Raw genomic sequence first — 26,000 nt, forward strand, 5'->3', positions numbered from 1 at the left:
ACAATTTAAAAAAATAAATCAAAGAAAAACAAACAAAAATATCCAGAGAGAGAGAGACAAAGAACAGAAAGCAGTCAGCCAAATCGTGATATGTGGAAGGGAAATATAAAATGATAAAAACATAATTTCCATTTGATGTGAATAGCAAGAGGACACTACTAAGAATAGTAGGCAGCATTTCAGGAAAGTCCACTCACTAATGACAGCCTTCTGAGAATAACTAGACTTTTAAGTATCGTAACAAATTTCATCCTGGTTACATGAAGGGACATCGATGTCAGCTCAGTCTGTATTTATTGTAGTTCATATATTGGAGTTGGTTTGTTTGTTTTAAATGCCACCTTTCATTTCTGCATGGTAAGACACTGCAGTCACAGAATACCTAAGACAGCGTAGTCTTAAGTACAAACACATAAGCAAGCACAAACTAGGCTTGCATTTCTGAGCTTGATGATTTTGTATGGCATTGTTTTATGCTTTCAGCAATGAAAAAGTCAACATGGTTACAACAATGACAATTTAATAAAGGACATTAACAGATGACAATCTAGGCATTTTCATCTAGTTTCTTTTGCATCATTCAGTTCAGCTAGAAAATGCTTTCTCGTGATTTTTTTTTTTAAAATTATCATTTGTGCAGAACAACTGAACTCTGGATAATGGATTTCAAACACATTTTTAATACTACATTATTGCCCACTTCTTAAAATAGCTCTCAGAGACACTTTTGCCCTCCTCTGCCCTCAGTGAAAGTCCAGTCCTTCCTCCTTCTCAAATTAAACTGGACTAACGGTAGGAGGAAGAAAATGGTGGCTCTTCCAAGCTCCAACAGCTAGCTGAGGGTTGAACACTTAGGAAGCTAGATTTAAACACAAGTAATTTTCTCAGTCATGCTAGTGCCAGTTACGAGTTTAAAATGTAGATCCCTTAGAAATGGCATTAAGAAGCACCTAAAATAGGTTTGTACCTCAAAGCATGGCTCCCAGCGTCCTAGCATCCACTTGAAAAAAAGAAATAGTTGCAACAAAAATCAAACTTGAAAACAGAAAACCACAGTGATGTTACCTTGAGCCTGCAAACAGGCTCCAGCAAGGGAGAAACAACCATCTTATGAAGGTATAAAATAAACCACCTTCATGTTTGTTACCCAGGTATGTACAGCACCTGCTGTGCTCTGGGCACTAAGAAAAATGGAAAATTGCCTTTCCAAGAACTCAATCTCCCAAAACTGCAAATTCACTTCTAGGGTTTTTTTGACTCAACAGGAAAAGGAAAGGGGTGTTTGCCAAAAAAAGTTTCACCAGTATAATTATACTATCCTGTCCCAGATGATGATGCAAAACTAAGAATGTCTACACTGTAGAAGTTATACTGATATAAAGATATTGGGTCAACAGCACCTTTTGACTTGCACCAGTACAAGACTTTCCGATACAGAAAAGTTTTGTGCATTGAAAGTGCAGAAAGCTCCAGATTCATCACTGTAGATTCACTAATACAAAGAAGCATATTTATTAGCCTCCATTCTCGACACAAAGTGGACAACATAGTTCTATGTCTCAATCAGGAATATAAGGAGGAGCTAGCCAACCATGAACAGAAAGTGAGGCTGAAGTTTCATAGTCTTTTCTAGTTATCATTCTACTGGCAGTTAGTCCTCCTTACCTGTAAATTTTCTTTATGTAGGTGTTTTGGTTTTGTACTTAGAGTGAGGCATATGGAGGCAAGCTAATGATAACACTAAATCTGCTACATACACACGGATGTACAAAGCTACCCTCAGATTTCCAAGTAAAAGGAGATTATGTTCAAATAAGTTATTAATAAAAAAAAAAATCGTTGATTGCAGATTAAACATCATATGTTCCCAACAAGCAAAATCTTGTACCTGGTTTAATGCTTTGCTGTCTTGCTGCTGCTCGCTCCATACTGTCCTTTACGCAGTAGTATAATTCCCGGCACTAACATATAAAAGAAGAGTAATACAATGTTATTTTTGCAAATTACTAAGGGAAAAAACCAGCAAAATTCTAAGATTCTACAAAAATAGCAAACTCCATGTGGTGCATAATGACAAAAAGCCTACAAAAGTTCAACCACATCTATTTCCTAGATAGTGTTTGCATTTATTTTTCAAGTTGACAGAGAAACGATTTCATATCATTTTATAGCACAAGCTATTGAAGAGTTCATGGCTTGGCACATGCTCATGAGCAATCTAACCAAGCTTACTCAAGCTTCCTAGCGTAGAAAAAGCCTCAAAACAATTATCACAATCCCTCCCTTTCTTTCCGCTTCCAGCAATCAATGTTACTAGTCATACTCATATGATCTATCTTTTTGTTATTCATATCAATTTCCTTACACCATTTCTTCTATTCATCTTCTCCAGCTCCCCCCTCTAGTATCAAATAATAGTTAAGCCATAATCTCAGAGTAAAATTTAAGAAAATTTTCTATCTGAATCCCAAGATACATGCAATTAATTTTCTAAGTAATTTCTGTAGCACACTGCTTTTGTCCTCCCTCCCTTTGTATTCACACCTGCATTATGATGATCTGGTCTATGTAAAATGAGTTTTTTGAAGCAGAAATCAAATCCCTTTATATATCTCAAAGATAATAACCTTTCATTACATTATGTGCATTTACAAATCTTTACCTCTTGTTTATTGGTCTTTGTGTAGGAGTTACTAGAGTTCTAAGAGTTACTGGAGTTTTCTAGTAGGTTTAAGCTTTTTCTTTGTATTTGCAATTAATCATATGGAGAAGAAAAGGGCTTTCATATTAGTGGATAATGTAGGCATATATTAAATAAAAATCAAACATGGGCCCACGGAGAAAAGTTTTTATCTATTTTGTCAGTTTGGGTTTGCCATTAAAAATGACACAATTAACTCAATTACTAAGACATAGTTTTATTTAGCTTTTTCCCCACAAATCTATCCCAATGTTTTTACTACCTTTATAAGCCTGCAAGCTCATGCAATACTTAGTAATAGTCATGCTTTCCTTCTTCTTACCAAAAAAACCCAAGTAAAAGATACACATGTAATTTCTTTGGGTAAATGACAAGGCATAATGCCAGCTTCAGATGTCAGTGCTGTTAAACAGCTATTGCAGTTCAGTAACCAGTGCTGAAGAGAGAATGCTATTTTTTGATTAAACGTGTAACATGACATACCAAGGATTTGTTTGTTCTATGCAGTTTTCCCTCAGTATTGTGTGTATTAAACAAGATGCGTACCTTCTTTGTGTAGAACTTGTTCAGTTGTGTCTCCTGCCCATTCCTTCGCCACAAGCACAGCACTTTTGTTTTGGGACAGTAAGTCATGTTGATGAGTTTCTCATACCACCAACGTTCATACACAGTTCCAATGTTGCTTCTCAGCACAATGCAATCATCACATACCTGGGAGCACAAAATATTACATAAGATTTCTAATATTACTTACTGAATGCTACCAGTTGCATTAATATTACTCTTGTCTCTACCTCCATGAAGAATATGTCTCCTGTTGTGTCTGTCCCAGCATGTACTACAAAAGTCTGCTTCTTGATGTGACGGCTGCCGCTGGGTCTCACAGGGAGTTCCCGTCCATTCTAGAGGGGGGAAAAAAAAAAAGCAATCATTAATGAACTTTGAAACAAATTTCTCCTGATCTATTGAAAAAAGTCCATTAGGTGACACTAGAAACATCTTCAACAAATGAAGGAAAAAGAAGTATTTTTAACACAGCTGACTGGAGGTAATTTTGGAGAAAGCCTTAAGCAAGATACTCTTGTAAGTTTAGTTTCAACAAGTGTGACTATGAGTTATCATAGCAAACAACAACATTCACGTTGGTACTGTACTCAGCATGGGATAGCGAGGTAACATTTACATTGCAGTAAATCGGTCTGCTTTTTCCCAATTAATTGTAAGATAATTTTGTATTCTTTCTGTGCATAAAACTAAGTTCCAAATGTAAAAACGCTTTGAAATATTAGCTTTCAAAGTGCCTAACTTGCATCCACCGTGGTGATGGTTGTGTTAAAGGCTGGCTAGTTTTATTAACTTAAGTGTTAACCTATATTCTTAATGAGCATTACAGGATGTAAGGTTTATTCTGCATGGCAGGTGATAGTGGAAACATTTTTGTATAGAAACTGATTGCTGTAAGTCTTGTAATGACATAGAAACCAGTGGAAAACTAAATACTTGTTACAGTCATAGTAAGAATAAAGGTTCCTGCCCACAAAAGTGATATTAAGAAAACATTAGGGTTGCATAGAACTGTGGTACTGAAATGTCATGTTTATACATATTTGTATTGCAGTTCTAATTATAATATTATGCAGTTATCAAACAGGGTCATACAATCACAGTCTTTATTCTATACATGTGAAGGCAGTATTTAACAATTAAATTTAATTATTTTTAATATTTTTAAATTAATGTTGCAGAGCATTTATAGAAGAATTTTCAGATTTTTTTTCCTCCACTGTAGCTCCCACAGGTACATCACTCATCACTGTTTTACTTACTAGATTGGCAAGCTTGTCTAGAATATCATTTATTTGCTGGCTGTGCACCAGTCCAATATGCGATTTTCCCATCAGACGACGCACCTTTTTCCTAATATCATTCTTGTTCACCTAGAAAGCAGATATAAAGACAGTTACTCTTCTCTATTCACAGGCAGCAGCTCCTATCTCCCCAAATCAACATAACTTGGTTTCCATTACTACGATAGCAAAACAACTTATCTCCAGCTCAGTCATGTTAGGGCCTTTTCAGCCCAGCAGTACAAGCAGAAGTTGCACGTACACCACTTTTCCCAGGTACTGGGCAAGCGATACTGTGCGCAACAGATTTTCTGCCTACTCTTGCACAACAAAGCAGCAATTCCACTACCCTCCACTTCCACCTACTGACATCAAAAGCATCAGTTCCCCATGTTGCCACTTAGATGATGGGTCTCATGTGCCAGGCTAGCTTCTCCACCTTTTCCTCTGCAAAGAGTTGGTTTAGTCAACTGTGGCGCCCTCAACACAAGAAATATTAAAATAAAGGCATCATATCTTTCAGAATTCTCACTCTTTCATGATCTGTTTCCTGGTCACTAGGCCAGGGCTCTAACAAACATTTCCAGATAGTCCTCAAACAGCAGCAGATTCCTCCTGAAAATTAACTACAGGGAAGCTCAGAAGCAAAGCAAATCATTTCTGCCCCAGGTGCCATTTCAAAAGGCTGTTATGAATGCCAGCCATCGATACTAAAGGCTTCAAGACAGTACACTCATGCTTAAGCACTGACTTCAAGCTAGATCGGACATTCTTTTTAATGATATTGCGATTATAACCTTAGTGCTATGAAGCATACAAAACAAACTCAACCTGCTTCCTTCCTTTGGCAAAAATTCTTTGCACTTGAAAGAAAGCAAGACTTTTTTTAGGTAAGAACTACTAACCTCTGCTTTCCCAAAACAAGAAAATAAATTAAAATACCAAGGTGTTGGGTTAGGAGGATTATGCTTCCCTTGACAGCTCAGAATAATTCACCTCTCTAGTAACAGAAGGCCTTCCAACTTTGCAGTTTCTACTAGAAAGCTGCCCTAAGATGAGATACCTTGGTACATTCTTTAGTCTCTTACAGTCTTCGCTCTAACTGCTTGAAAAAATCCTATATACAAATAATATATACCAAATTCTAGATCCACTACCTTTTATCCCAAAACTGATAATCAGGGGGGAATAAAAAGCAACCACAACAAAAGAAAACCCAATACCATGCAACCCCTGTTTTGCCCAGTTCTTCATCCCATCCTCACTCTCGAGCATCTCTGAAGATGCACTGAAAGAAACAATCGTTTTATCACAACTCTCAGATCCCCTGTATTCCCTTTGCATCTGTAACCCATTGGCCCAGAGTGATATCATTTCCCCCAGAAAACTGTTTTCTTGGGGATCTGATTATTTTCACCACACCAAAAGACACTCTTCCCCTCTGGGACTAACTCTGTCAACATCTGTCATGAGAGAGCCTTTTGGAACCAATATTATTTCTCCTCTTTTGCATCCTGTGATGAGAGTAACTGCACTGGTTATTATTACTTCAAGTACTGCAGCAATGAATGTCCTAATGATCAAATCCCACAGTGGTCTTCTGAAATAAACTCATTCCAAATATACTCAAATCCCATCTTAAAACTCAACTTCAGTTTCCATTTATGTCAGGAAAAATCATTACCTTCTTTCTCTCTCACCAGTTCCCCGGCCCTCATCCTCCCCACCCCCCAAAAAAAAAACCCGACAAAAAATTACATACAACAACTTCTTCCACTGGTTGGGTATCAGACATTCTTTATGGAGTGATGTCTCACCTCATCATTTAAACAGTGAAAGTTATCAAACTATCACCTATTCTTACTGTCAAGCTGTTGCACTGGACAGCACAGTGCATCAAATCTGTTACAGGTAAAACCATGCACCTAAGCTGGTTCTAAACATGACAAAAATTTTAGAAGACAGATTTTCCAGTGACTTTGAGGGAGGATTTGGATTATCTAAGAAATTATTCAGACTAAAAGAACGATATTGCTAGTAGCCACCTACAGCATTAAGGTGCATACAGACAGCACATTGAATGAGCAAAAAGGTTGCTTACTAGTAACGGCAAATTTCATGTGAAGTTATTGAAATGCATAATCACAATCTGCCCACATTCGGAATTTGCAGCTGTGAGGAAATCAGATTAGAAGATGCTCTCTACTTAATTTATAACCCATACTCTTAAAAATAAGAATATCCTCTAAAGTTATTAGTAGAAATAGTAAATTTCTATTATTTTAAGTGGCAATGTATATGCATACCCATGGCACAGACCTGTGTAAACTCAGACAACAATCTCAAAGAATCTCCAGGTACTGAAGCATTTTTTTTTAATTAGGAGACATTTTATAACATTCTTTTATACTTCAGTATTCTGAGCTCTGTGAACAGAGAAGTATGGTTTCAAGACAACACCAAAACAATATACTGCTTAAATCTGAGCAGTCATCTATTAAAAAGAGAAAGAAAAAAAGTCACCTTTATCATAAGCATATAAGCAATCATATTATGCAGCAGTGTAGCCAACAAGCGGTCCTCATCATCCTCCAAACGCTTTCGATCATGTTCTCCCAGGGACAGATACCTGCAAGAAGAGCTAGATCTGAAGCAGATTCACAGGCATTCTTCATCCCATTCACTAAAGCACTGGTAAAGGACAGATCACTATTTGTAAAGTGTATGGCAAATAAAACCTCCAAAACCACTAAGCCAAATGGGCATTTTCCAGTAAAACACTGCGATCACTATTAAACATTTCCATTGGGAAAGTTCTCAGTGGTCCACTGGGCTTATCCATTTCCTCTTTTCTGCAGTTGCAGCTCCATGACAATTACAACTGCCCAAAGAGGAACATAAACTTGGTGTAAGAGCTACCCGCCTTTAGAGCTTAAAAGTAGCTGCAAGGCAGAAGTGAACTGATGAAGGAAGCGCCCAGGCACTCCCTTTGTCCAGGTAGTTTGTGGAAAAGGAAACAGTTTTCAAACTAGCACCCCCCAAACTAGTTCTTATTTTGGCTACCAGATCCAACATTACATGATGGCACAGGTGTAGGTGGTACAGCTGCAGGTGGTAGACAGAGCAGAGAATGATCAGATATTAACAGAGCTGAGGGGAAAAAAAAAACCAAACTGGCAAGCAGGTAGTGAAGACTGATATCTTAGAAGTAGTCTAGCTTTAAGCAACCACGCAGATATTTCTAGAGTGGCTCCCTGCTGGTTTTTTTGTTTGTTTCTTTTAACTACAAACTGTAGTAAAGTAAAAACACCTGTAAGTGACTTTGCATTTTGAGAAGGCTCAAAATGCAGTTTCTGAAAACATTTATTTTTTTCAACACACTGATATCTTCCTTTATTCCAGAATATAGTTGTCTTGCCACTGAAATCTCTTGCTTTGCTACTAATCTAGTCTATTCCATCTATTCATACTGTGATTATGCTTACAATACCCATTTCTCTAGAAATACTACCTCTCCACAACAGTTAAAAAAATGTACGTCACAACTGAAGATAATATCTCAGTATCAGGAGATACTGGCCAGCACAGAGACAAAAAGGCTCATTTGGGAACAATCAGGTATAGTAACAAGGTTTACAAAGTGACAATAGCATGCTCAGCAGAATTAAAATAATTTGGTTTTTTTTTTTACTCTTTCAGCCCCAGGTGAAGCAATAAGGAGGAAAGAGGTGTACTAAAAAACTTTACCTGTCAATCATCTCCTGAGGTCCCTGGTCCATCCCCATTCCTTCTCTCTCTAACATCACAGCATCCAAAAAAGCATCTTCCCAGAACTGCATCTGGTCCCACAAAGTTGAACGCTCTTTGCCTATGCAATGTATACAAAATTGAGCATTTATTCCATTTACTCCTGTCAAATACTTCAAGATTAATTCCTGTTCCTTCCCACTCCTTGAAAATACCATAAGCCAACACACAATTAATCCATATTTAAAAAAAAAAAGGTTACTTTTAAACCACAAGCAATATTGCAACCAAAGAAAAGTGTAGAAGAGAAGACAAGACATATCTCTCATTCTAATTCACAGCATCTTTTCAAACCTTTACACAAAAGTGCCTCTCATCTCTATTCTTTAAGGAGTCTATCTTCTTCCATGTACTGTTACCATTGCCCAAAAGAGAGAGGAGTATCTCACACAAACACAGATAATGGCAAACACACAGAGAAGTGGAAAGATAAGATTATTACTCATAGAGAAGGTTTCCATTGCAGCATCCTCTAGCTGGTCCCAGACAGATCCTTTATCCCTACCTGCACCATTCCAAGCAGGTAGGAACGATAAATGGAAAGGATGAAAAACACAGGAAGAGAGAGCTCTTGATTAACAGCAAGTCCAGATGAAATACATTTCAAAAAAGCCAATATACTCCTAATTCAAGGATACACTTGAAGGCCATTAGTATTCTGAGTTTAGTAGCCCTTTGTTCAATGACTTAAGCTGAGGATCTTTTTTCAAGATCAGTGATACATTTTAGCCTTCCATGCATAGCTAAGTAAGTTCCTTCTCCCCTTTTTCCAACAGTTTAAAGCATTCATACTTACGAACAGCAAGAGACTTGGAAAAACTATATTTTATGCAAACAATACCACTCACACCATCTCCTCTTACTCTTATTCAATCTCCCCAGCAAATTTTTGGCTTTACTCTGAATGGCCTGATGCGCCCTCCTACTCCACCAGTACAGACAGCAGTAAATGGTTAAAAACAGTCTCTGGGAATGTAAAAATTCCAGTCTGCCACAGACATGACTCCACCTGAACTTCAGTCTAAAAGATCCCCTCCCTGCAAAAAAAATAGTTTACCCAAAAGTCCTTCATAGAGATAGACACGTTGGTTCCCATCCTCTGGGCCTCTCCCTGGAGCACTGCCTTTGCTATCCTTCACACTCTGCTTCAGATTGTGAGACTTCGCCTGAAAGCAATACAAGAGGTGTCAGACAATTTAACTCTGCTCCCTGCAGGGCTGTTTCTTGCAGTCCACTCTTGTGCTTAACAGATGCAGTTTGCAAGCTGTATTTCAGAGACACTTCTCCCACAAATATTCACAAAACAAATAAATTACTCTGTTCAAAGAGCAAGGTAATATACGTTAAAGTCCAGAGTCAGACAAAAGAAAAACAGAGACAGACAAATCAAAACACAGAGGAAGCAAAATGCTTCCCTGAAGGAAAACAGACAAAACAAAACATGCAAATCCCAGACTAAAGGAAAGAACAGTTCAACCTCTTCTGTCATCACCCATATTTCATGCTTATGCAGTAAGTTTGCCCAAATTCTGATAGTAAATCTTTCCTACTTGTTTAGGAAATAGCTGAATAGCACTGTCATTGCACAGACTGTGAAGAACAGAGGAAGAAATATGCAGCCTTCTCAGGACTACACAGAAAATTAATATTCACAAGCAGAATAGGATTACCTGAGCTCTATCTCATATTCAGACTACAGGTTTTTCTTTCATTTACCATTCATAAAGGTATGACATTAAGCAAATAATTAAAAATCATTGGTTGGAAGAACTCTGTGCTGGGACTATCAGCCAGCAGGAACTGTAATAATAAAGCTGGCCCATCTATTTCTCTACCACCAGGTAAACTATGGTGCGATACTTGACACTCATCATACATCATGTAGACCGATCATCTGTGTTCTAAACATGTTGCAAGGGTTCTTAAAATTCCACTTAGTTTCATTAATTAAGTAGAAAGCCACAGAAAACTAAGTGTTAAAAAAAAAAAAAAAAAGGAGTCCAACTTTAGTAACTGAGAAGACGCCCTCCTGCAGCTAAATAAGCAGACATGGTTACATCATTTTCATGCTTTTAGAGTAAGTCTGCAATGAAGCACAATGATTTCGTTTGTTGGTTAAAATCCTTTTACAATCTTATCAGGTTTATAAAATAATGAACACAGTGAAACTACTCTTAAGGCATTGCAAGTTGTTTTCATACAGCTTAATTTAGCCAAATGGAGTATAAAATTATTTTCTTGCTAAGATGTATATTAGAGGTTATACCAAATAATCAAGGACTTTAAAATACAAAATGAACAAGAAGTGCTCTCAGATCATTTGAATTTTACTGCATACAGACCTTCCAACTAGGAAAGTATATTTAAAAGTTATGATTACACTTCAAATAGGAATAAAGTAATGTGTTAAAGAAACAGAACAGCTGCTAAACCTACAATGGGTCATCCCTTTCCTGTGTCAAACAGTGGCTCCTAAGAAACAGGGGAAACCATTCCTCCTACTTAGGTAAGGTTGAACAATGCCCATCAATGTTGTTTTGCTTCTGAAGTGCAGTTAAATGTCCATTTGGTTGAGAGAAATACTGAATGAGGGGGTATTAAATCTTGCTAGAGCCTGTAACATGGTACAAGATGTGAATCTATTGTTCCCAAAGAACCATGTATTGCACAGGAAATGAAGAAAGGTACATGGATCCATACAAAATTACATCTTTAATATTTTAATATTGTAAGTCATTGCTGATTAACCCTTAGAGCAGAATCAGAGATCCTCTTCCACACATGCACACACATTGACATGATTACTGTACAAGATTTAATTTAAAAAAAAAAAAAAAAGGAAGTCTGCAATGCCCTTACAAAGATAGAGCTTGTAGCAGAGTTTGTCTCAATTTCACTGTCTGACACAGTGCCTCTGGATCCTGTCAAATTGCCACCATTTTCCACACTTGGACCATCACCAGCATTGCTACTCAAGTCACTGTCTGCTCCTAATGTCTCTCCGGAACTGTTACTAACCTGTGGAGAAAAATAAAGCAGTTACCTTCAACAGTGAAAGACACCGCAGAGAGAAAAGTTGTAAAATGTTTCTTCTTAAGGCACAAAATAAGAAGCAGTACAACTGAAGGACACTTTTGCCATTTCTCCTTCAGTAACATTATCTTTTCATCTGCAGAAAAAGATGGAGAGAGACTCAAAAAGCCCTTCAGAAAAATCACAAAACTGTTTAGGTTGGAAGGGATCCGTTAAGATCACCTATAAATGAGCCCCCTTGCTCAAGCAGGGTCAGCTAGAGTACACTGCTGAGCACCATGTCCAGTCAGTTTTTTAAAGTCTCCACAGATGGAGAATCCACAAACCCTCTGGGCAAATCGCTCCAGTGTTTGACCACCCTCAAACTGAAAAAAAGTGTTTTCTTGTGTTCAGATGGAATTTTCTGTGCTTTAATTTTTTGTGTTGACTGCCTCCTGTCCTGCTCAGTGGACTACTGAGAAGAGTCTGGCTCCCTTGCCTTCATCCCCTCCCATCAGGTATTTATAGCCATAGAAGGATATAAGATACGCCCTGAGCCTTCTCTTCTCCAGGCTGAAGAGTCCTATCTCTCTCAGTCTCTCCTCTCATGAAAGATGCTCCAGTCCCTTAACTGTCTTTGTGGCCCCAAGCTGGACTCATGGCAGTAAGTCCTTTCCTTCTTATACTGGGAAGCTCAGAACTGGCCATAATACTCCAGATGCAGCCTCACCAGTGCTGAGGAAAGTGGAATGATTACCTCCCTTGACCTGCTGACAATGCTTTTCCTAATACAGCCCAGAATACCATTGGTCTTTTCTGCCATGAGGGAGCATTGCTGGCTCATTGTCACCTTGTTGTCCACCAGGATCCCAAGGTCCTTCCCAACAAAGCTGTTTTCAGCCAGTCAACCCCTAGCGTGTACTGGTGCCTGGGGTTATTCCTCCACAGATGTAGGACTTGGCATTTTCCCCTTGTTGAACTTCACAGATTCCTCTCTGCCTGGTTCTCCAGCCTGTTGAGGCCTCTCTGAATGGTGGCACAACCATCTGATGTGTTGGTCACTCCTCCCAGTTTTGTATCATCTGCGAACTTGCTCTGTACCGTCATCCAGGTCATCAGTGAAGATATTGAACAGTATTGGCCTCAGTACTGACCCCGGGGGGTATACCACTAGCGACTTGTCTCCATTTGGACTTTGTGGCACTGATCACAACCCTCTGGGCCCAGTTATTCAGCCAGTTTTCAGTCCACCTCATTGTCCATTTACCTAACCCATATACTTTGTCAGCTTGTCTGTTACAGGAGACTGTCAAAAGCTTTACAGTAGTTGGAGTAAACAACATCATCTGCTCTCCCCTCATGCACCAAACTAGTCATCTCATTGTAGAAGGCTATCAGGTTGGTTAAGTATGCCTATGTAAATCCATGATGACTAGTCCCTCTTGTCTTTCATGTGTTTGGAAACATCTTACAGGAAGACTTTTTTCCCCAAGGACTGAGGTGAGGCTGGCCAGCCTGTAGCTCCCCAGATCTTCCTTCTTGCCCTTCTTGAACATAAGAGTGGTATTTACTGTCTTCTAGTCTTCAGGAACCTCTTCTAATTACCGTGACTGTTCAGAGACAATCAAGAGCAGTCTTGCAATGGCATTAGTCAGCTCCCTAAGCACTTGTGGCAGCAACCCCTCAAGAATCATGGATGTATATGTGTATCCAGTTTGTTGACATGCTCCCTAGCCTGGTCACCCTCTACCAAGGGTAAGTCTTTCTTGTTCCAGATCTTTCCTCTGGTCTCAGGATCCTGGGATTCCTGAAGGCCACTTTTACTGGTAAAGACTGAGGCAAAGAATGCCCCAAGTACCTCAGTCTTTTCCATCTGTCACAAGTTCCCCTGCCCCATTCACAAGAAGGCCCACGTTTTCCCTAGTCCTTTCTCTTCCTGCTTATGTACTTGTAGAATCCTTTCCTGTTTCTATTCACATTCCTTGCTGGATTCAACTCCGTGTCCATATTAGCTTTCCTAACCCTATCCCTGCAAGATGAGACAGCAAATGTATACTCCTGGGTCACCTGCCCCTGCTTCCACCTCTTGTATACTTCCTTTTTATGTCTGAGTTCAGTTAGGAGCTCTTCACTCATGCATTCAGGCCTCCTGCTGCCTTTGCTTGGTTTCCTGCTTTTTGGGATGGACCTTTCTTGAGCTTGGAGGAGGACACATTTGAATATCAACCAGCTCTTCTAGACCCCTCTTTTATCTGGGCAGTATCCCATAAAATACAATTTCTGGGTCCATTAGAGAAAGACAATCAGAGTATTATTCTTGTTACATGCTGGGAAAAGATCACAGAAAGCTAGATATTCACAGATATGCGGCAGCTTAGGGAGAAGAAAAAACAAGAACAACAACAAAAAGGAGAGTTCCTGGGGTTCTATCCATGGAATATGCCATATCAGATAACATGTGGTAGGGAGCAGGCTCATTCTGTTTTTACTGAATACATTCCTGGTACCTTTTCCTTCTAGGCCTTGTAGCTGATCAGAAAGCAAGCAGACATTTTGATATGATTCAAGTGTTTTAAGGTAATACATCAGAAAGTTTGTTCTTGTTTTTAATGCATCAAACAATCTGCCTTTTTTTGCTCTCAGGTTACATTTTTAAACTTCTTCATAGATGGTTTATACACAACTAAGGCATATTTATAAAATTATTGCAATTCACCAGTTCCATAAATGCACCAATACATAGGAATATGTAACAACAACGAGCACCATGTATGAAGGATGCAATCTCCTAATAAAGCACTAAGAATGTTCTGTGAGATACACATGCTTGCCACCCACTCAGAGGCTCTGGAGAGAGAACTCATAGACATACATTATGCATGCGTGACAGTATGCAGCCATACCACACAAAATGTAGGCATGAAATGCCCTCCCCCACTTTTGCAAGCAGTGAATCACATCAAGATTTCACTTTGGGCATATCCTACCACTGTGCTAACTTCAGAATCCTGGCTTGTACTTCGGACCATAACTGCTGGTCCTCCGCTGGGAATAGAGTCGAAATCACTCTTCTGCAATTAAAATACAGAAAGAACAGGAAGAAAAGCCACATTAGTTTTAATCATAAAGACAGAACATCACTTCCCATTCCTTCGGGGTCTTGAATCACACGCCTTCCGCTTCCGTGGTTTATTTAGCCTGCCAAATAGAAACTACTGCATGTCAAAAAGATCATGGGGTCATACAATTGAGAAGTTTGCAAAGATCAGTCACCTACAGGAAGGGGGAAAGAAATTTTACTGAATGAGACTTTCAAGAATGCTCAAACCCTAGAAGTCTTCCCACAATTAAGTAGTTAATAGAAGAATCCACTCTCTTACCACATAAATAAAGCAAGCCACATAAATAAAGCAAGCATAGGAGACACTGACCTGAGAACCTGAAGCCAAACTGAGGCCACTGTCTGCACTGATTTGGGATTTTTTCTCATCCGTTTCTCCCAAATCAAAGTGTTTCACACCTTCTGGCCCTGAACAAAGGAAAAAGTAAATCATTACTGTACCAAGAAAAAACAGTATGGCAGAAAGCAGATGACAGACTGAAAGCAAGAACAGTACCAAGAAAACAAATTTGCTTTCTTATTCCTTTGATTGCTTTTATTCCTTGGTACTGTAAACAACAAGGCCAGCAGGACACATGTGCCATTCTTAAAAGGTTAGTTTGAATTTCAAATGCTCCAAAGGCATAGTCCAGGAGTGACTATCACTAAACAGTACCTTTGTTAGCCATTCAAGAGAGAAAAGAGGACAGACAAAGGTCAAGTAGCTTCCAGTTACAATAACACATGCAGAGCAGTTGCCATTCAACTCTAGGAAGCCACTTCCTTTATTCTTAGTAAAATAAAGGATACTTAGTTACTTAAAGTCAGAATCCTTTTCTGAACAGCTAATTTGCTCAAAGTCTTGGACTGACTTTGTTAGGTTGCCACAGCAACAATCTAGGCAAAAATCAGGCAACACATGACAAGAACATAAACAGTGACAACTGGTGTTACACCAATAAGAATTTCAAGGAAGAAGCTTGTATGATGCTGTACTTCACAATATTCCCCAATTACATTAACAAATGGCTCTCCAGAGTTGGCAATCACTTAGGTCAGTAGTGAGAGAGGGAATCAGCAAGCCTTAAGTCATGCATTCATTAACCCACCGATTCAAAAACAAATAAGGGGAAAAAAAGGATAAAGAACTTTATGTTCAATTTCCCATGCAGTTCTAGAATCATATCATCTACTGTCCTCTGATGGGATGGCAGAAGGAAAAGAGAATGATGGAGAGGCAGAGCCTGAAAAGAAATTTGATAAGCACTGAACAAGGTAAATAACGAGGCAAGAAAAGAACATGTTATAGACTGTACACAGAATGTCACTACTCTCAGAAAGGGGAAGAGACTGAATGCAACACTTCTGCCATATCCATATCTGCCAACTATTCAGTAACAGGAAGACATGATCAGCAGCTGGAATATTTGTATTATAAACCCATGACTATCTCCAGTATCTCTAAGCAAACAGTGCCACTATCTCTTATAACCACTGATCACAACAACCTGGGAATTATGAACGTGTTTGTATTATATGTAATATTAGAGAGGGTAAGACAGCGAAAAGGAAAGAAAAAGGGAAGGGAGGAGAGAGAGAGAGAGAAGGATAATATACAAAGATTTGTGGGAGTGAGTTTGAGATGGTATGTAAACTCATGAATAGCAAAGCCATAAGCGGGCTGTGCAGACCATACTAGCTTACTACTCAACGACCAATTCTCCATGGGAAGTGTTTTACAGAAAGTGTTCTTCATTTGTTATAGTATTCTGCCTCTAAATCCATATGCCTTAGTTACTGCAAATCAAATCATCAAAGATTCTAACAAAGAGAAAGTATAAACAAAATTTTAAAAAAAGAAAAATAACTAAAAATATCCTTTCTAAGAATTTGGAATCTTATTTTCCACTGAAATATACATTGCTCACTTCTAGAGGTTTTATTTCCACTCATTCAAATGGCCACCATTTCTCGATCTGAATAACGATGCAGCAAAAAGTTTTATATCTCATTACTATGGCAAGAATACTTAACTTCAGCTGTGTGTTTTAAGCAATCTAAGAGTTCCATGTCCCAACACATAATTCAGATGTATTTCTGGTAATTTGACTTTTAAAGCAAGTGAAACTGACTGAAGCAGTTCAGGTACTTGAGAGCTGTGGGCAATACTGGTAACTCAGTTAAAGGAGCACAATAACCACAATCACATTGTTGGCACTTACAAACTTCCCCTTCCCTTCTTTATGGAGTTGTATGTCTAATACATATAAACCACTAAAACCTCAATGTATTCCTCCCAATGTAGGCACCTACCTGAAAGGCCCAGCTTGGGAGAGCAGGTGTGTGCATGTGCTGTGTGCCTGTCTCACACACGCTCCTACCTCAGCAAAAAGCAATTCAGATCTTAAATGTAGTAAGCTGTACTGCAGAGGTGCCCCATTCTCTCTGAACTAACTCCAGATCCTTGCTTGTACTTAACTGAAGTATTTAACTGAGGAGCCTAAAACTAATGTAGCAAATCCAGGCTTAGTCAGAATGTCAGGAATTTTCACCCATCCATCTTAGCTATTAATACTCCCCAACCTTCAGTCTGTAAAAGGGGCATCAACTCTGCAAAGTAGAAAATACACTTACGTTTAGGAAACACCTACCACATCATGGTTATTATAAACTGGATATTGTCCTCATGTCGTATGTCCCTATTTACAACAGTGATAACCAAAATAGCAAAACCTTGTACTACACCTGCAGGTAATATATATTCAGTATTTTATTCAATGTCGTATTTCAATAGAAGTTAAAATTTGTGTAGATTTAGACTACTATTTAGACTGCAAACAGCCTCAGACTATTTCACTCCTTTAACATGGGATATAAAAACAAAATCAGGTTTATTCCTTATTAAGAGGCTATTCTCTAACAGCCATCACTAAATACAATTCTTCACATACACCTTCTCTCTCCCCCTCAAAAGTAATTCTTGTTGCAGACTGTCTGTGGTCATAGATTGTTCATGGTTGATGCCATGAAAAATTTGCCATCCCACAGCTTGAAAGAACAGAGACTTCTTCATTCCAGTAACATTCAATCAATCAATATATTGATGTCAAAGACTTGCTAAGCAAAACTGGTCTTTAAGAAAAGAGATGGAATTATCTTAAAATCCTTCCATATACATCTGATACAGTGAGGATGCAGAATATCTGCTTCCCCTTTTGTGAAGAAGGCAACATTCAAGGAAGGAAAAAAAAAAAAGGGGGAAAAAAAAAAAGAAAAAAGACATTTGAACACAATTTCCCCAAGGCAAATGATCTGTTTGGTCTCCTCTATAATGCGGGCTTTCTTGATAGACCTTTGTTCTTGTGGACATAAAAACTGTGTGCCATAGATGCAAGCTCACCCTGCACCTGGGGAGTTGGCAGTTATGGGGAGGCTGGAGGAGTCAGTTTCTACATTTTTCAATTTCCTTACTCGTTTTTTCCAAAGATTTTTGCTTTTTCACTTCCTGGTGCTTGTTCCACAATTCTACCCAAGATGCATTGAAAGCAGGAGAGAAAGAGAAAGAGTCAGCAGCTGGTCAGACAGGTGAAAATGGGGAAAAAAATTTGAAACAAAAACCCCACCCCTTCATCTCAAAAAAAAAAAAAAAAGGCAGAAATTTACGACAACTACTGAGTGAAGGGTTAATTAACACCATTTTACAAGAAATCAATGTGAGGAATCAAGCACTGCATCATCTCTCATTTGCAGAATTCAAATCTTAGAGATGACTTCACACAGTGAACCAACTAAGGAAAAAGAGCTATTATGAACACATATAATGCAATTAATCACCTTTCCTGAGAAAGGCCTTTAAGATTGTCAGATATCTATTCCTCCAAAACGTATCACAGAAGCTCTAATTAACAGAAACATTTGACTGTCTCTAGTTTATATCATTGAAAGGAAAAGGCACAAAACCAGCAATTCCAAGAAAATTAAAACTGTAGGTTAACACAATATTTAACCGATATTATATCTCAAAAATTATCACAAAGTTTACAAGTACAAGTTATTTTTGACCTGACAGCATTCTTAAGAAATGCTTAGCTCTGCCTATCAACCAATTCTACATGCAAAAAGCTGAACTTCTCTGCATCCACTTGTTCCTATCAGAGTATAAAGAATGGAAAAAAGAGAAGAAGAAAAATGAGCAAGATATCAGTCATGCTTAATGCCAACTTCCAAAATTCAAATTAGGTCACAGCACTCCAATCAAGTCAAGGAATTCCATAAGCAAATCCAATGCAGAGAAAAGGAAAAAAGTCTGACGTCTGCATGCACTCATTTCATTTTAGCCCCGAGACAAAACAGTGATGGGGCGCTTGCACTTTTCTATCACGCATATTCCTCAACCCTCTGAGATGCAGTCATCTTTTCTGCTCAGAAACATCAGCTCATTCCAGGTGCTGGCCTGTTGGCCAAAGGGAACATTACGAGCTGACATGCTGAACTGACTCCGAATGCTGGGCACTGTCCTCTCTCACTAGCAGGGTTGAAGCTGGGAATGCTACAGAGGAAGATACTCTTAGAAAAGTGGCAAAGGGAAGGAAAAAGAAGCACAATGTTCTTCTACTGCTCTTCAAGGAAACTTGCTGAGCAACTAACAGGCCACTTGAAGCATGTCAGAAACCCATCCCACCCTGCAAATGGCAGAAATTAGGGCAAGACAGGCTCTAAAAAAGTTCTATTTAGCAAAATGTCTACTGAAAAAAAAAATAAAAAAGGATAGTGTTACAATTGTGGAGGAAGGCTCCAAAGTATTTTAATTAAACGTATCAGGAGCAAGGCAAAAGTAGTAAGGGAGAAAAAGCTAAAAAGACAGCTGCTAGCCAACTGATTTCTGTATCTGCTTCATGATTGATGGATGTTCCTTCAACTTTCATAAGTACACAGATGGATAAGATAAAATTGCTTATGGATCCAAACAGCATCCTATAGGCTTATCTAGCTGAGCACACACTGACACAGATAACAACCTCTTTAAGATGCACTGAATTTGTTGGTAAAAAGGGCTTTGAAAACATCTGGCCTCTTAAGTGCTCAGTCTACGTGGCTTGGCTTTAAAAACCATCAGGCTGAAAGCTACAATATCTGCCATTAAATTACTGTTAGCTGACTTGCCTGTTAATTCAGGGTAGAGTATATCCCAGCACATTAAAAACAGCCTAGATTACCCTCAACTACTTTGTCAAAGAAGAAAAGGAAAACCTCAAATAAACTCAAGAGGCATAAAATACTATGCCTATGACTTTGTTACGTGAGCCTGAACTAAACACGACAGCAGGTCCACAAAGGATCTGATGCAGACAAAGCAGGTAACAAAATCTTTTCTGTTTCAAAAAAACTGTTAAAATAAAGTGATCTGCTAGCATTAAACAATTATTTTAAAAGTAGTAATGGAAATTTCAGTAAGTACTGGCATTTTCATTAACAGTTACTGCAAGTGTGCAATAAAACCAAATTAACCACTAACGTAAAGGGGGAAACTATTAACTATTAATTTTAAAGCCACCAGTGTCCTAACAAAAAGGCCAACACTACAGGTGATGACCATGGACCCTGGAAGAAAAAAACCCCAGAAGTAAGCAAATAATTGGTGATCTTTTAGAAAATAAAGTATCAGAAGCATCATCTTCACAATGCATTTCCTAGCAATTAGGTATTAAAGCACAACAAAGATCAATCCTCAACTGATAAAAACCCATCACTCTTCACCTCAGAAATAAGAATTTTGAATACCACCAGCCTTCCCTGTTACATGGGAGCATCCTACATACTTCAGAGGTACACAAGAAACCATAAACTTTCTGAAAACTGAACAAGAAAAGGGGGTCAAGCAGGAACGCATCCACCCTGAACTTCAGAAAACTCTGTGAACCTCTTGGCTATTGCTCCTGTAGTACAAGAAAACTGCACACATTCAGCTACCATACCTCTAGACCTCAGAGACACAGTTCAATCACCCCACTAACAGACACTTTATGTATAGCTATTGCAAACAGGGCCATACATGATTTTACTCCATCATGCTGATGGCTTCTCATTCTAGTATTCCTCTTGTAACTAGGTCAAAAGGTTAGCAGTCCAATTTGTATTTTGTCTATACAATACTAACAGATTAATTGAGAGTTTTATTTACATACCTGCAACCTGTGGCTGTAAGCACCTTCCAAACCTCATAGAATAAGGAACTGCTGAGGTTCAAGGGACCTCTGGAGATCATCTAATCAAACCTCCCTGCTCAAAGCAGGGTCATCTAGAGCAGGCTGCTGCAGGACCATGTCCAGTCAGGTGTTTGCTATCTCCACAGATGGAGAATCCACAGCCTTTTCTGGCAACCTGTTCCAATGTTGGATCATCTTTACATAAAAACATTTTTTCTCATGCTTAAATGGAATTTCTTACAAATACTTTGTTATTTCAGTAACATGGAAGTCTTTACCAAATGCTTCTTCCCTAAATAAGTTAGTTTGAATGAGAAAGTCTGCACTTCACTACAGAAGGACTTTCAGCCTAGCCGTGACTAACTCTGGTCCTGTATATCCAAAGTATTGTCTTATACTGATGCTTCCATAACAGAACATAAAGGAAGTACAATAGCCAAGTAGCTTTACATTATCTTCCTGCAACATAAAAGAAATTCCCTTTACTTCTAGATCTCAAGAGTCAGATGAACATGGACACTACATTGGTTTTACAGCAATTTCTTAAAGACTGACTTGTATACTAGTTCATGGTTCTTGGTGACAGACAAAACCAGTTAGAAAAAAAGGCTTCAGAAAAAGTATTAAAGTCATTCAAACTTTGATCAGTTTTGGTGAAACTGTATCCTTCTTGTAACTTAGTTCCACAGAAGACAAGTGGAAATCATTGGAGCATCAGAACCACCAATAAGAATTTACCTGTTGCCTGTCCTTGAAGATTGTGAATTGTTTAAGGCTAATATTCTGGCAACAGTAGTTAACATATTAAGTAGCACTTCTTTTAAAAAGCACTTCTTATGCTTCTTCACAAACATGGACTGTCTGATCTCTATGATTTCCATTTCTATGAGGCTTTAATTTCATCTGAGGGAAAGGAGCAGTCTCAGCAATCCAATCAAAAGATTTCTCTTCATTCTTTAAAAGGACACTGGCCTAGCATCTGTTTTATTTTAGTTGTGTCAGAAGCATACTTTCCTTTTTCTCATTTCTACTGAAAAGAAATTAAGTACCCAGAGCAAACCAAACCACTAAACTGAAATTCTGGCAATCTGCATCTCTTTTAGCTCCCTGACAGATTTTCAAATAGAGTACAAGACTAGTTTTTGAGCAACTGCCTCCAAAGAATTTCTCTCATATGCTGATGGTACTTTTGTTGACAATCCACAGCAGATTGGATCCAACCAGAATTTTTTTCCCCTTTTTTACTCCCCCCCCACCCCAAAAAAAAAAAATCTGTAAAGCCCTTTTTACATAAAACAGTTTAAAGCCTACCTCTAACTTTTTCCCAGATATAGGTGAAAGCTATACCGGCTAAGAAATAGACTGGGAAAATTTCCAGTGACCAGCCTAGCAGATGCTGTTTAGAAGGACACGCATTCTATTTGCTATTGCATAGAAGGAAGATCCATCAGTCCTGCTCACTGAAACTGTAACACTACAACTAAAATATTTTTGGCAGTTTTTATTATTAACAATCAGCACTTCCCACTTCTATCAGGATGCAATCTAGATAATCCACACATAGTCAGCAATGATATTAGAAAACTTTTGTTTCATGTAGTCCCTTCCACAGTTGCCCTTTCCAAAGTCCTGCTGGCCCTGTTTCCCTTTTGCCATTTTCTGTTGCTTGAAAATATGAATCACAGAGCAAAAAAAAAAAATGTTGTCTAAAGTATAATGAAATTCAGAAACAATTAAGATTAGAAAGCTTCTGGGAGAAAACTGCCCTGGATAATTTATCCAAGAGTAGAGTGAAAACACATATGATTATTCTTTGTGATCCAAGGTGTAAATGAAGCACGTTACAGCAGCAATGTAGTGTGTTAAAATGGAGAGAATGCAAATAGAACCTAGTGCCATAATAGAAGTCCCTCCTGCACCTCACATGCACCTCAATACACACCAATGGAAGCAATAAAATTTTCTTCCTTTAGACTTCTTGTGTCAAATTCCCTTGGCCCTTTGCCTGCAGGGCTCGGTGCCTTTGGCATCAGCTGAGGTACCGGCAGCTGCATCGCAGGTTTTGGCTCCACTCTTGGGGATGATGCAGGATCCTTGCCAACTGGAGTGACAGATCCATCTGTTGGACTTCGTTTTCTCTTTTCTGGTTCTTTAAAGAAAAAAAACAAAGTGTTGGAGAAAAAAAAAAGACAAGAAAAAAAAAAGGTAAGGAAAAAGGAAATGAGAGCAGAAAAAGGAAGATGAGACAGATGGTCTCATCTAAATCATTAAGCCTGGCACCAAAACAGCTCAGTCCCACATTTATTCCCATAGGTCACTATGGCTTGCAGATAATTTGACACACTGGTGGAAACAGTAGAAGAGAAAGCCAGAGTGCTGGTTTTGGGATACTCAAATTATCTCCTTTCTGTATTTGAAACCTAGGAATCTTCTTTGACACAGTAACTATAGTATCTCGTCTGCCTAGTTGTACAAAATGAAAGAACTCTGCCTAAACTACCAAGAATATCACTTCTACAATATAAGCAAGCTCCTCTCACAGTGAAAAGATGACAAATACAATCATCTTTGATGGGTAACACTAAATGAAACTTCAGTTAGGAAAAAAACTCAAAAAACTATCAGCTTCTTCCATCGTTCTCCAAGACTTCTTATAATCATATCTCCCCAAAGGCAGTTTGGATTATTTCTCTGTATCAAACTCCACAGTTTGACTTACAGCAAAACTTTCAGAATAGAATAATTAAAATTAGATTTTCCATAAAGAACTTCCTGCAATCCTGCACAAACTGTTATTAATCCTGCACAAACTATTAGCTGATGAGGCTAATAGTCAAAATTTCATACCCTGATATCTAAATTTGTCATACCACAAGCCATTGTGATACGTCTGTCCAGTAAATTAAATATTCTGCTATCAGCAACACCCTTCCATTTAGCTAACAACTGAAAGCAATCAACACCTAACATTCAACAGACTGAACACCGCCATCTTTCAGAGCAAAAGTGTTTTCCCAGTTCCTTGTAGGTCTTTTCAGAAACCTCCTCATTTTTTTCAAGATGTGATGATCAGAACTGGAAGCACTACCTCAGCTTTGGGTCTTGTTAGTGACATATCCAGAGACAATACAATAGTTGCATCCCAAATCTACATTCCCAGGTTTACACAGTGCCCCCTCTCCTCCAGTTTTTACAGACACAGTAAACAGTGGGAAGTTCACACATAGCTGCCATTTTCAGAGACAGTGCTGCCTAGGACATAGTTCCCAATCCTGCTATTATGGCCAACTGTCCTTGTTCCTAAACAGAAGTCCTTTTTTTGGCCATATGAAAATAAATTAAAATATAACCATGCTTTATTAAGATTCAGCTTCCTCTAGACATATAACCTATATCCATCATGTCCTGCTCAAACAGTATGCATCATATGCAAACTGTACAATTTTAGGATTACTAGATCTCTACTATACGTTAAATAACATAAGGATAAGCACTAACCTCTATAAAGCATTTCTAGAAATATCAACTCATTGAAAACAGGTAAAACATACTAAAGAGCTAAAATTTGACTATAAATCAAGATGTTATGCAATGATGAGATAAGTCCTTCAAAGATGCATCAAGGCTTTAAAATTTTACATCAAATTTTGTCTATTGTGATGACAATTTACTGGGTAAGCTCTACTTACTATCAAATTATGGTATCTGGCATTACATTAGCAACACTTCACTCTGAAACCACTGAGTTTTACATCAGTCACTCTATAATTTTGCTTAGGATAAGTGTCAGGCTAAAAGGCTTATAATTACCACCATCAGCCTGTTCCCCACATTCAGGACTGTTACACTAGCACAGCCTTCCTTACCTTCCTCAGCATTCTACCAATGATTGGAAATGAACACCTGTAACCCACAGGGAATCTAAGCCAACTCATAAAATCCCTGATGCAAGCCACCCAGAACACCAACTATAAAGTTGTTTAGTAGATGTTAACTCCTCTGCTACAATGAAATAAACAGCTTTTCATCATTTGAGATTACAGCTGAGTCAGATATTAAGCAGAGAGGTAGCTTTCTGTCATCTTTTGCTCTTTTTTGTTACACATGCATTTTCTTATTTTGCATTAAGAATCAGGTTTTAAGGAAAAGTTCAAAATTAAAGAGATATTTTCAGACTTTCCTCTCCAAGAGTTCTTAGTGATATAAGAATCATTGCATAATGCAAGGTGGTTGGTGAGATGTAAGTCTCATATGGTTCCACATTAGAAATATCTCCTTCTCTATTCAGGTTGTCTGCAATAACTTGCCAAGACTGTGGTTGGGACAGTGTTTGCCGAAGGTCCCCACTCTTCAGAATTTCCACTTCATCTGTACAAGTCCCAGGGTTTGTACCTTGCTGCACAGTTTTCATTTTCAATTAAATAGCAGTATGGACATTATTTCGCTTTAGTCCCGTTACATATGTGCAAAAGAATGGTTTCAAGCTTTGTAAGGTTTCAGTAACAATGGTACAGTTCTCACCTATTTTGAAAGTGTCATAGAAGCCCTGAAATATCAGAAGCCACAGAGCAGCTACCGTCACAATAAGGATCTTGTCTGGTTCATAAACACTGTATTAACATTAACACTTTTCTTACCTTTGTTGTAATAGTGAGTATGTGCTATCTCTAGCAGGCCAAAAACACTGGCCATGCCTCCCAGGCCAGCATTTGCATATGACTGCTCCAGGCTCAACACGGTGCACTTGAGCAAGTCCAGCATGCCTTTATAAACCTTGCGGCTGATCTCCTGCAATGAAAAGCCCGTTAGTGTTGCTATTTCAGAAGTGAGAAAGTAATTCAAGAACATAATTTCCAAAACTGCTATAGCATCAGCTTTTAGGAGGCAATTTAACAAATTTCTATGAATTGAGCCTCAGCAGACACCAGGTATGAGGACCCTGCTGAGTTCAGCACTGACCACATCCTGTATGACATCTTGTCGAGCATCTTCTTCTGACTGGATTGTGCGATTCAGCTTGCTTAGTACAAAGACACGGAGCTGCTCACTCTCCAGCAGACGTCGGACTCTCTTCATGTTCAGCCAGCCAACACCTTGCCCATCAAGAACATTGTGTACCACCTCCTTCAGGAACTGCTGGTTCTCACTGATGGATTTAAGAGGAAGCAGGCAAAAGTCAGCCCTCTGCTTATCTTGGTTTGCATGGGAAGAGAGATATGGCCAGGACACACACAGAAAAAGCATTTCCTATAAAATCTGAGTTTGCAAGAAAAAAAGTTCAAATCTAGCTATGCCTGCTGCTAACATAACTGCACACAGCCCAAGCT

General features: G+C 38.6%; 1 protein-coding gene across 13 annotated transcripts in view; it reads right to left on the reverse strand.

The window, feature by feature from the left end:
• Positions 1 to 26,000, reverse strand: part of MADD (MAP kinase activating death domain) — a 74,073-nt gene that overhangs the window by 13,663 nt on the left and 34,410 nt on the right. For 7 of the 13 annotated variants that reach the window (XM_054826317.1, XM_054826320.1, XM_054826318.1 and 4 more), the window contains 15 exons: positions 25,633 to 25,819; positions 25,311 to 25,461; positions 22,616 to 22,822; positions 17,939 to 17,992; positions 14,799 to 14,896; positions 14,355 to 14,438; positions 11,215 to 11,373; positions 9,413 to 9,521; positions 8,798 to 8,860; positions 8,296 to 8,416; positions 7,072 to 7,177; positions 4,528 to 4,638; positions 3,496 to 3,603; positions 3,248 to 3,412; positions 1,889 to 1,961 (listed from right to left, as the gene is read on the reverse strand). In XM_054826317.1, the coding sequence (XP_054682292.1) occupies positions 1,889 to 1,961; positions 3,248 to 3,412; positions 3,496 to 3,603; positions 4,528 to 4,638; positions 7,072 to 7,177; positions 8,296 to 8,416; positions 8,798 to 8,860; positions 9,413 to 9,521; positions 11,215 to 11,373; positions 14,355 to 14,438; positions 14,799 to 14,896; positions 17,939 to 17,992; positions 22,616 to 22,822; positions 25,311 to 25,461; positions 25,633 to 25,819 (1,796 nt within the window). The remainder of the gene's footprint in view (positions 1 to 1,888; positions 1,962 to 3,247; positions 3,413 to 3,495; positions 3,604 to 4,527; positions 4,639 to 7,071; positions 7,178 to 8,295; positions 8,417 to 8,797; positions 8,861 to 9,412; positions 9,522 to 11,214; positions 11,374 to 14,354; positions 14,439 to 14,798; positions 14,897 to 17,938; positions 17,993 to 22,615; positions 22,823 to 25,310; positions 25,462 to 25,632; positions 25,820 to 26,000) is intronic. The other 6 variants (XM_054826323.1, XM_054826319.1, XM_054826322.1 and 3 more) reach the window with 3 other exon arrangements.

This window comes from Grus americana, chromosome 5, assembly GCF_028858705.1.
Source record: "Grus americana isolate bGruAme1 chromosome 5, bGruAme1.mat, whole genome shotgun sequence".
NCBI lineage: Eukaryota > Metazoa > Chordata > Aves > Gruiformes > Gruidae > Grus > Grus americana.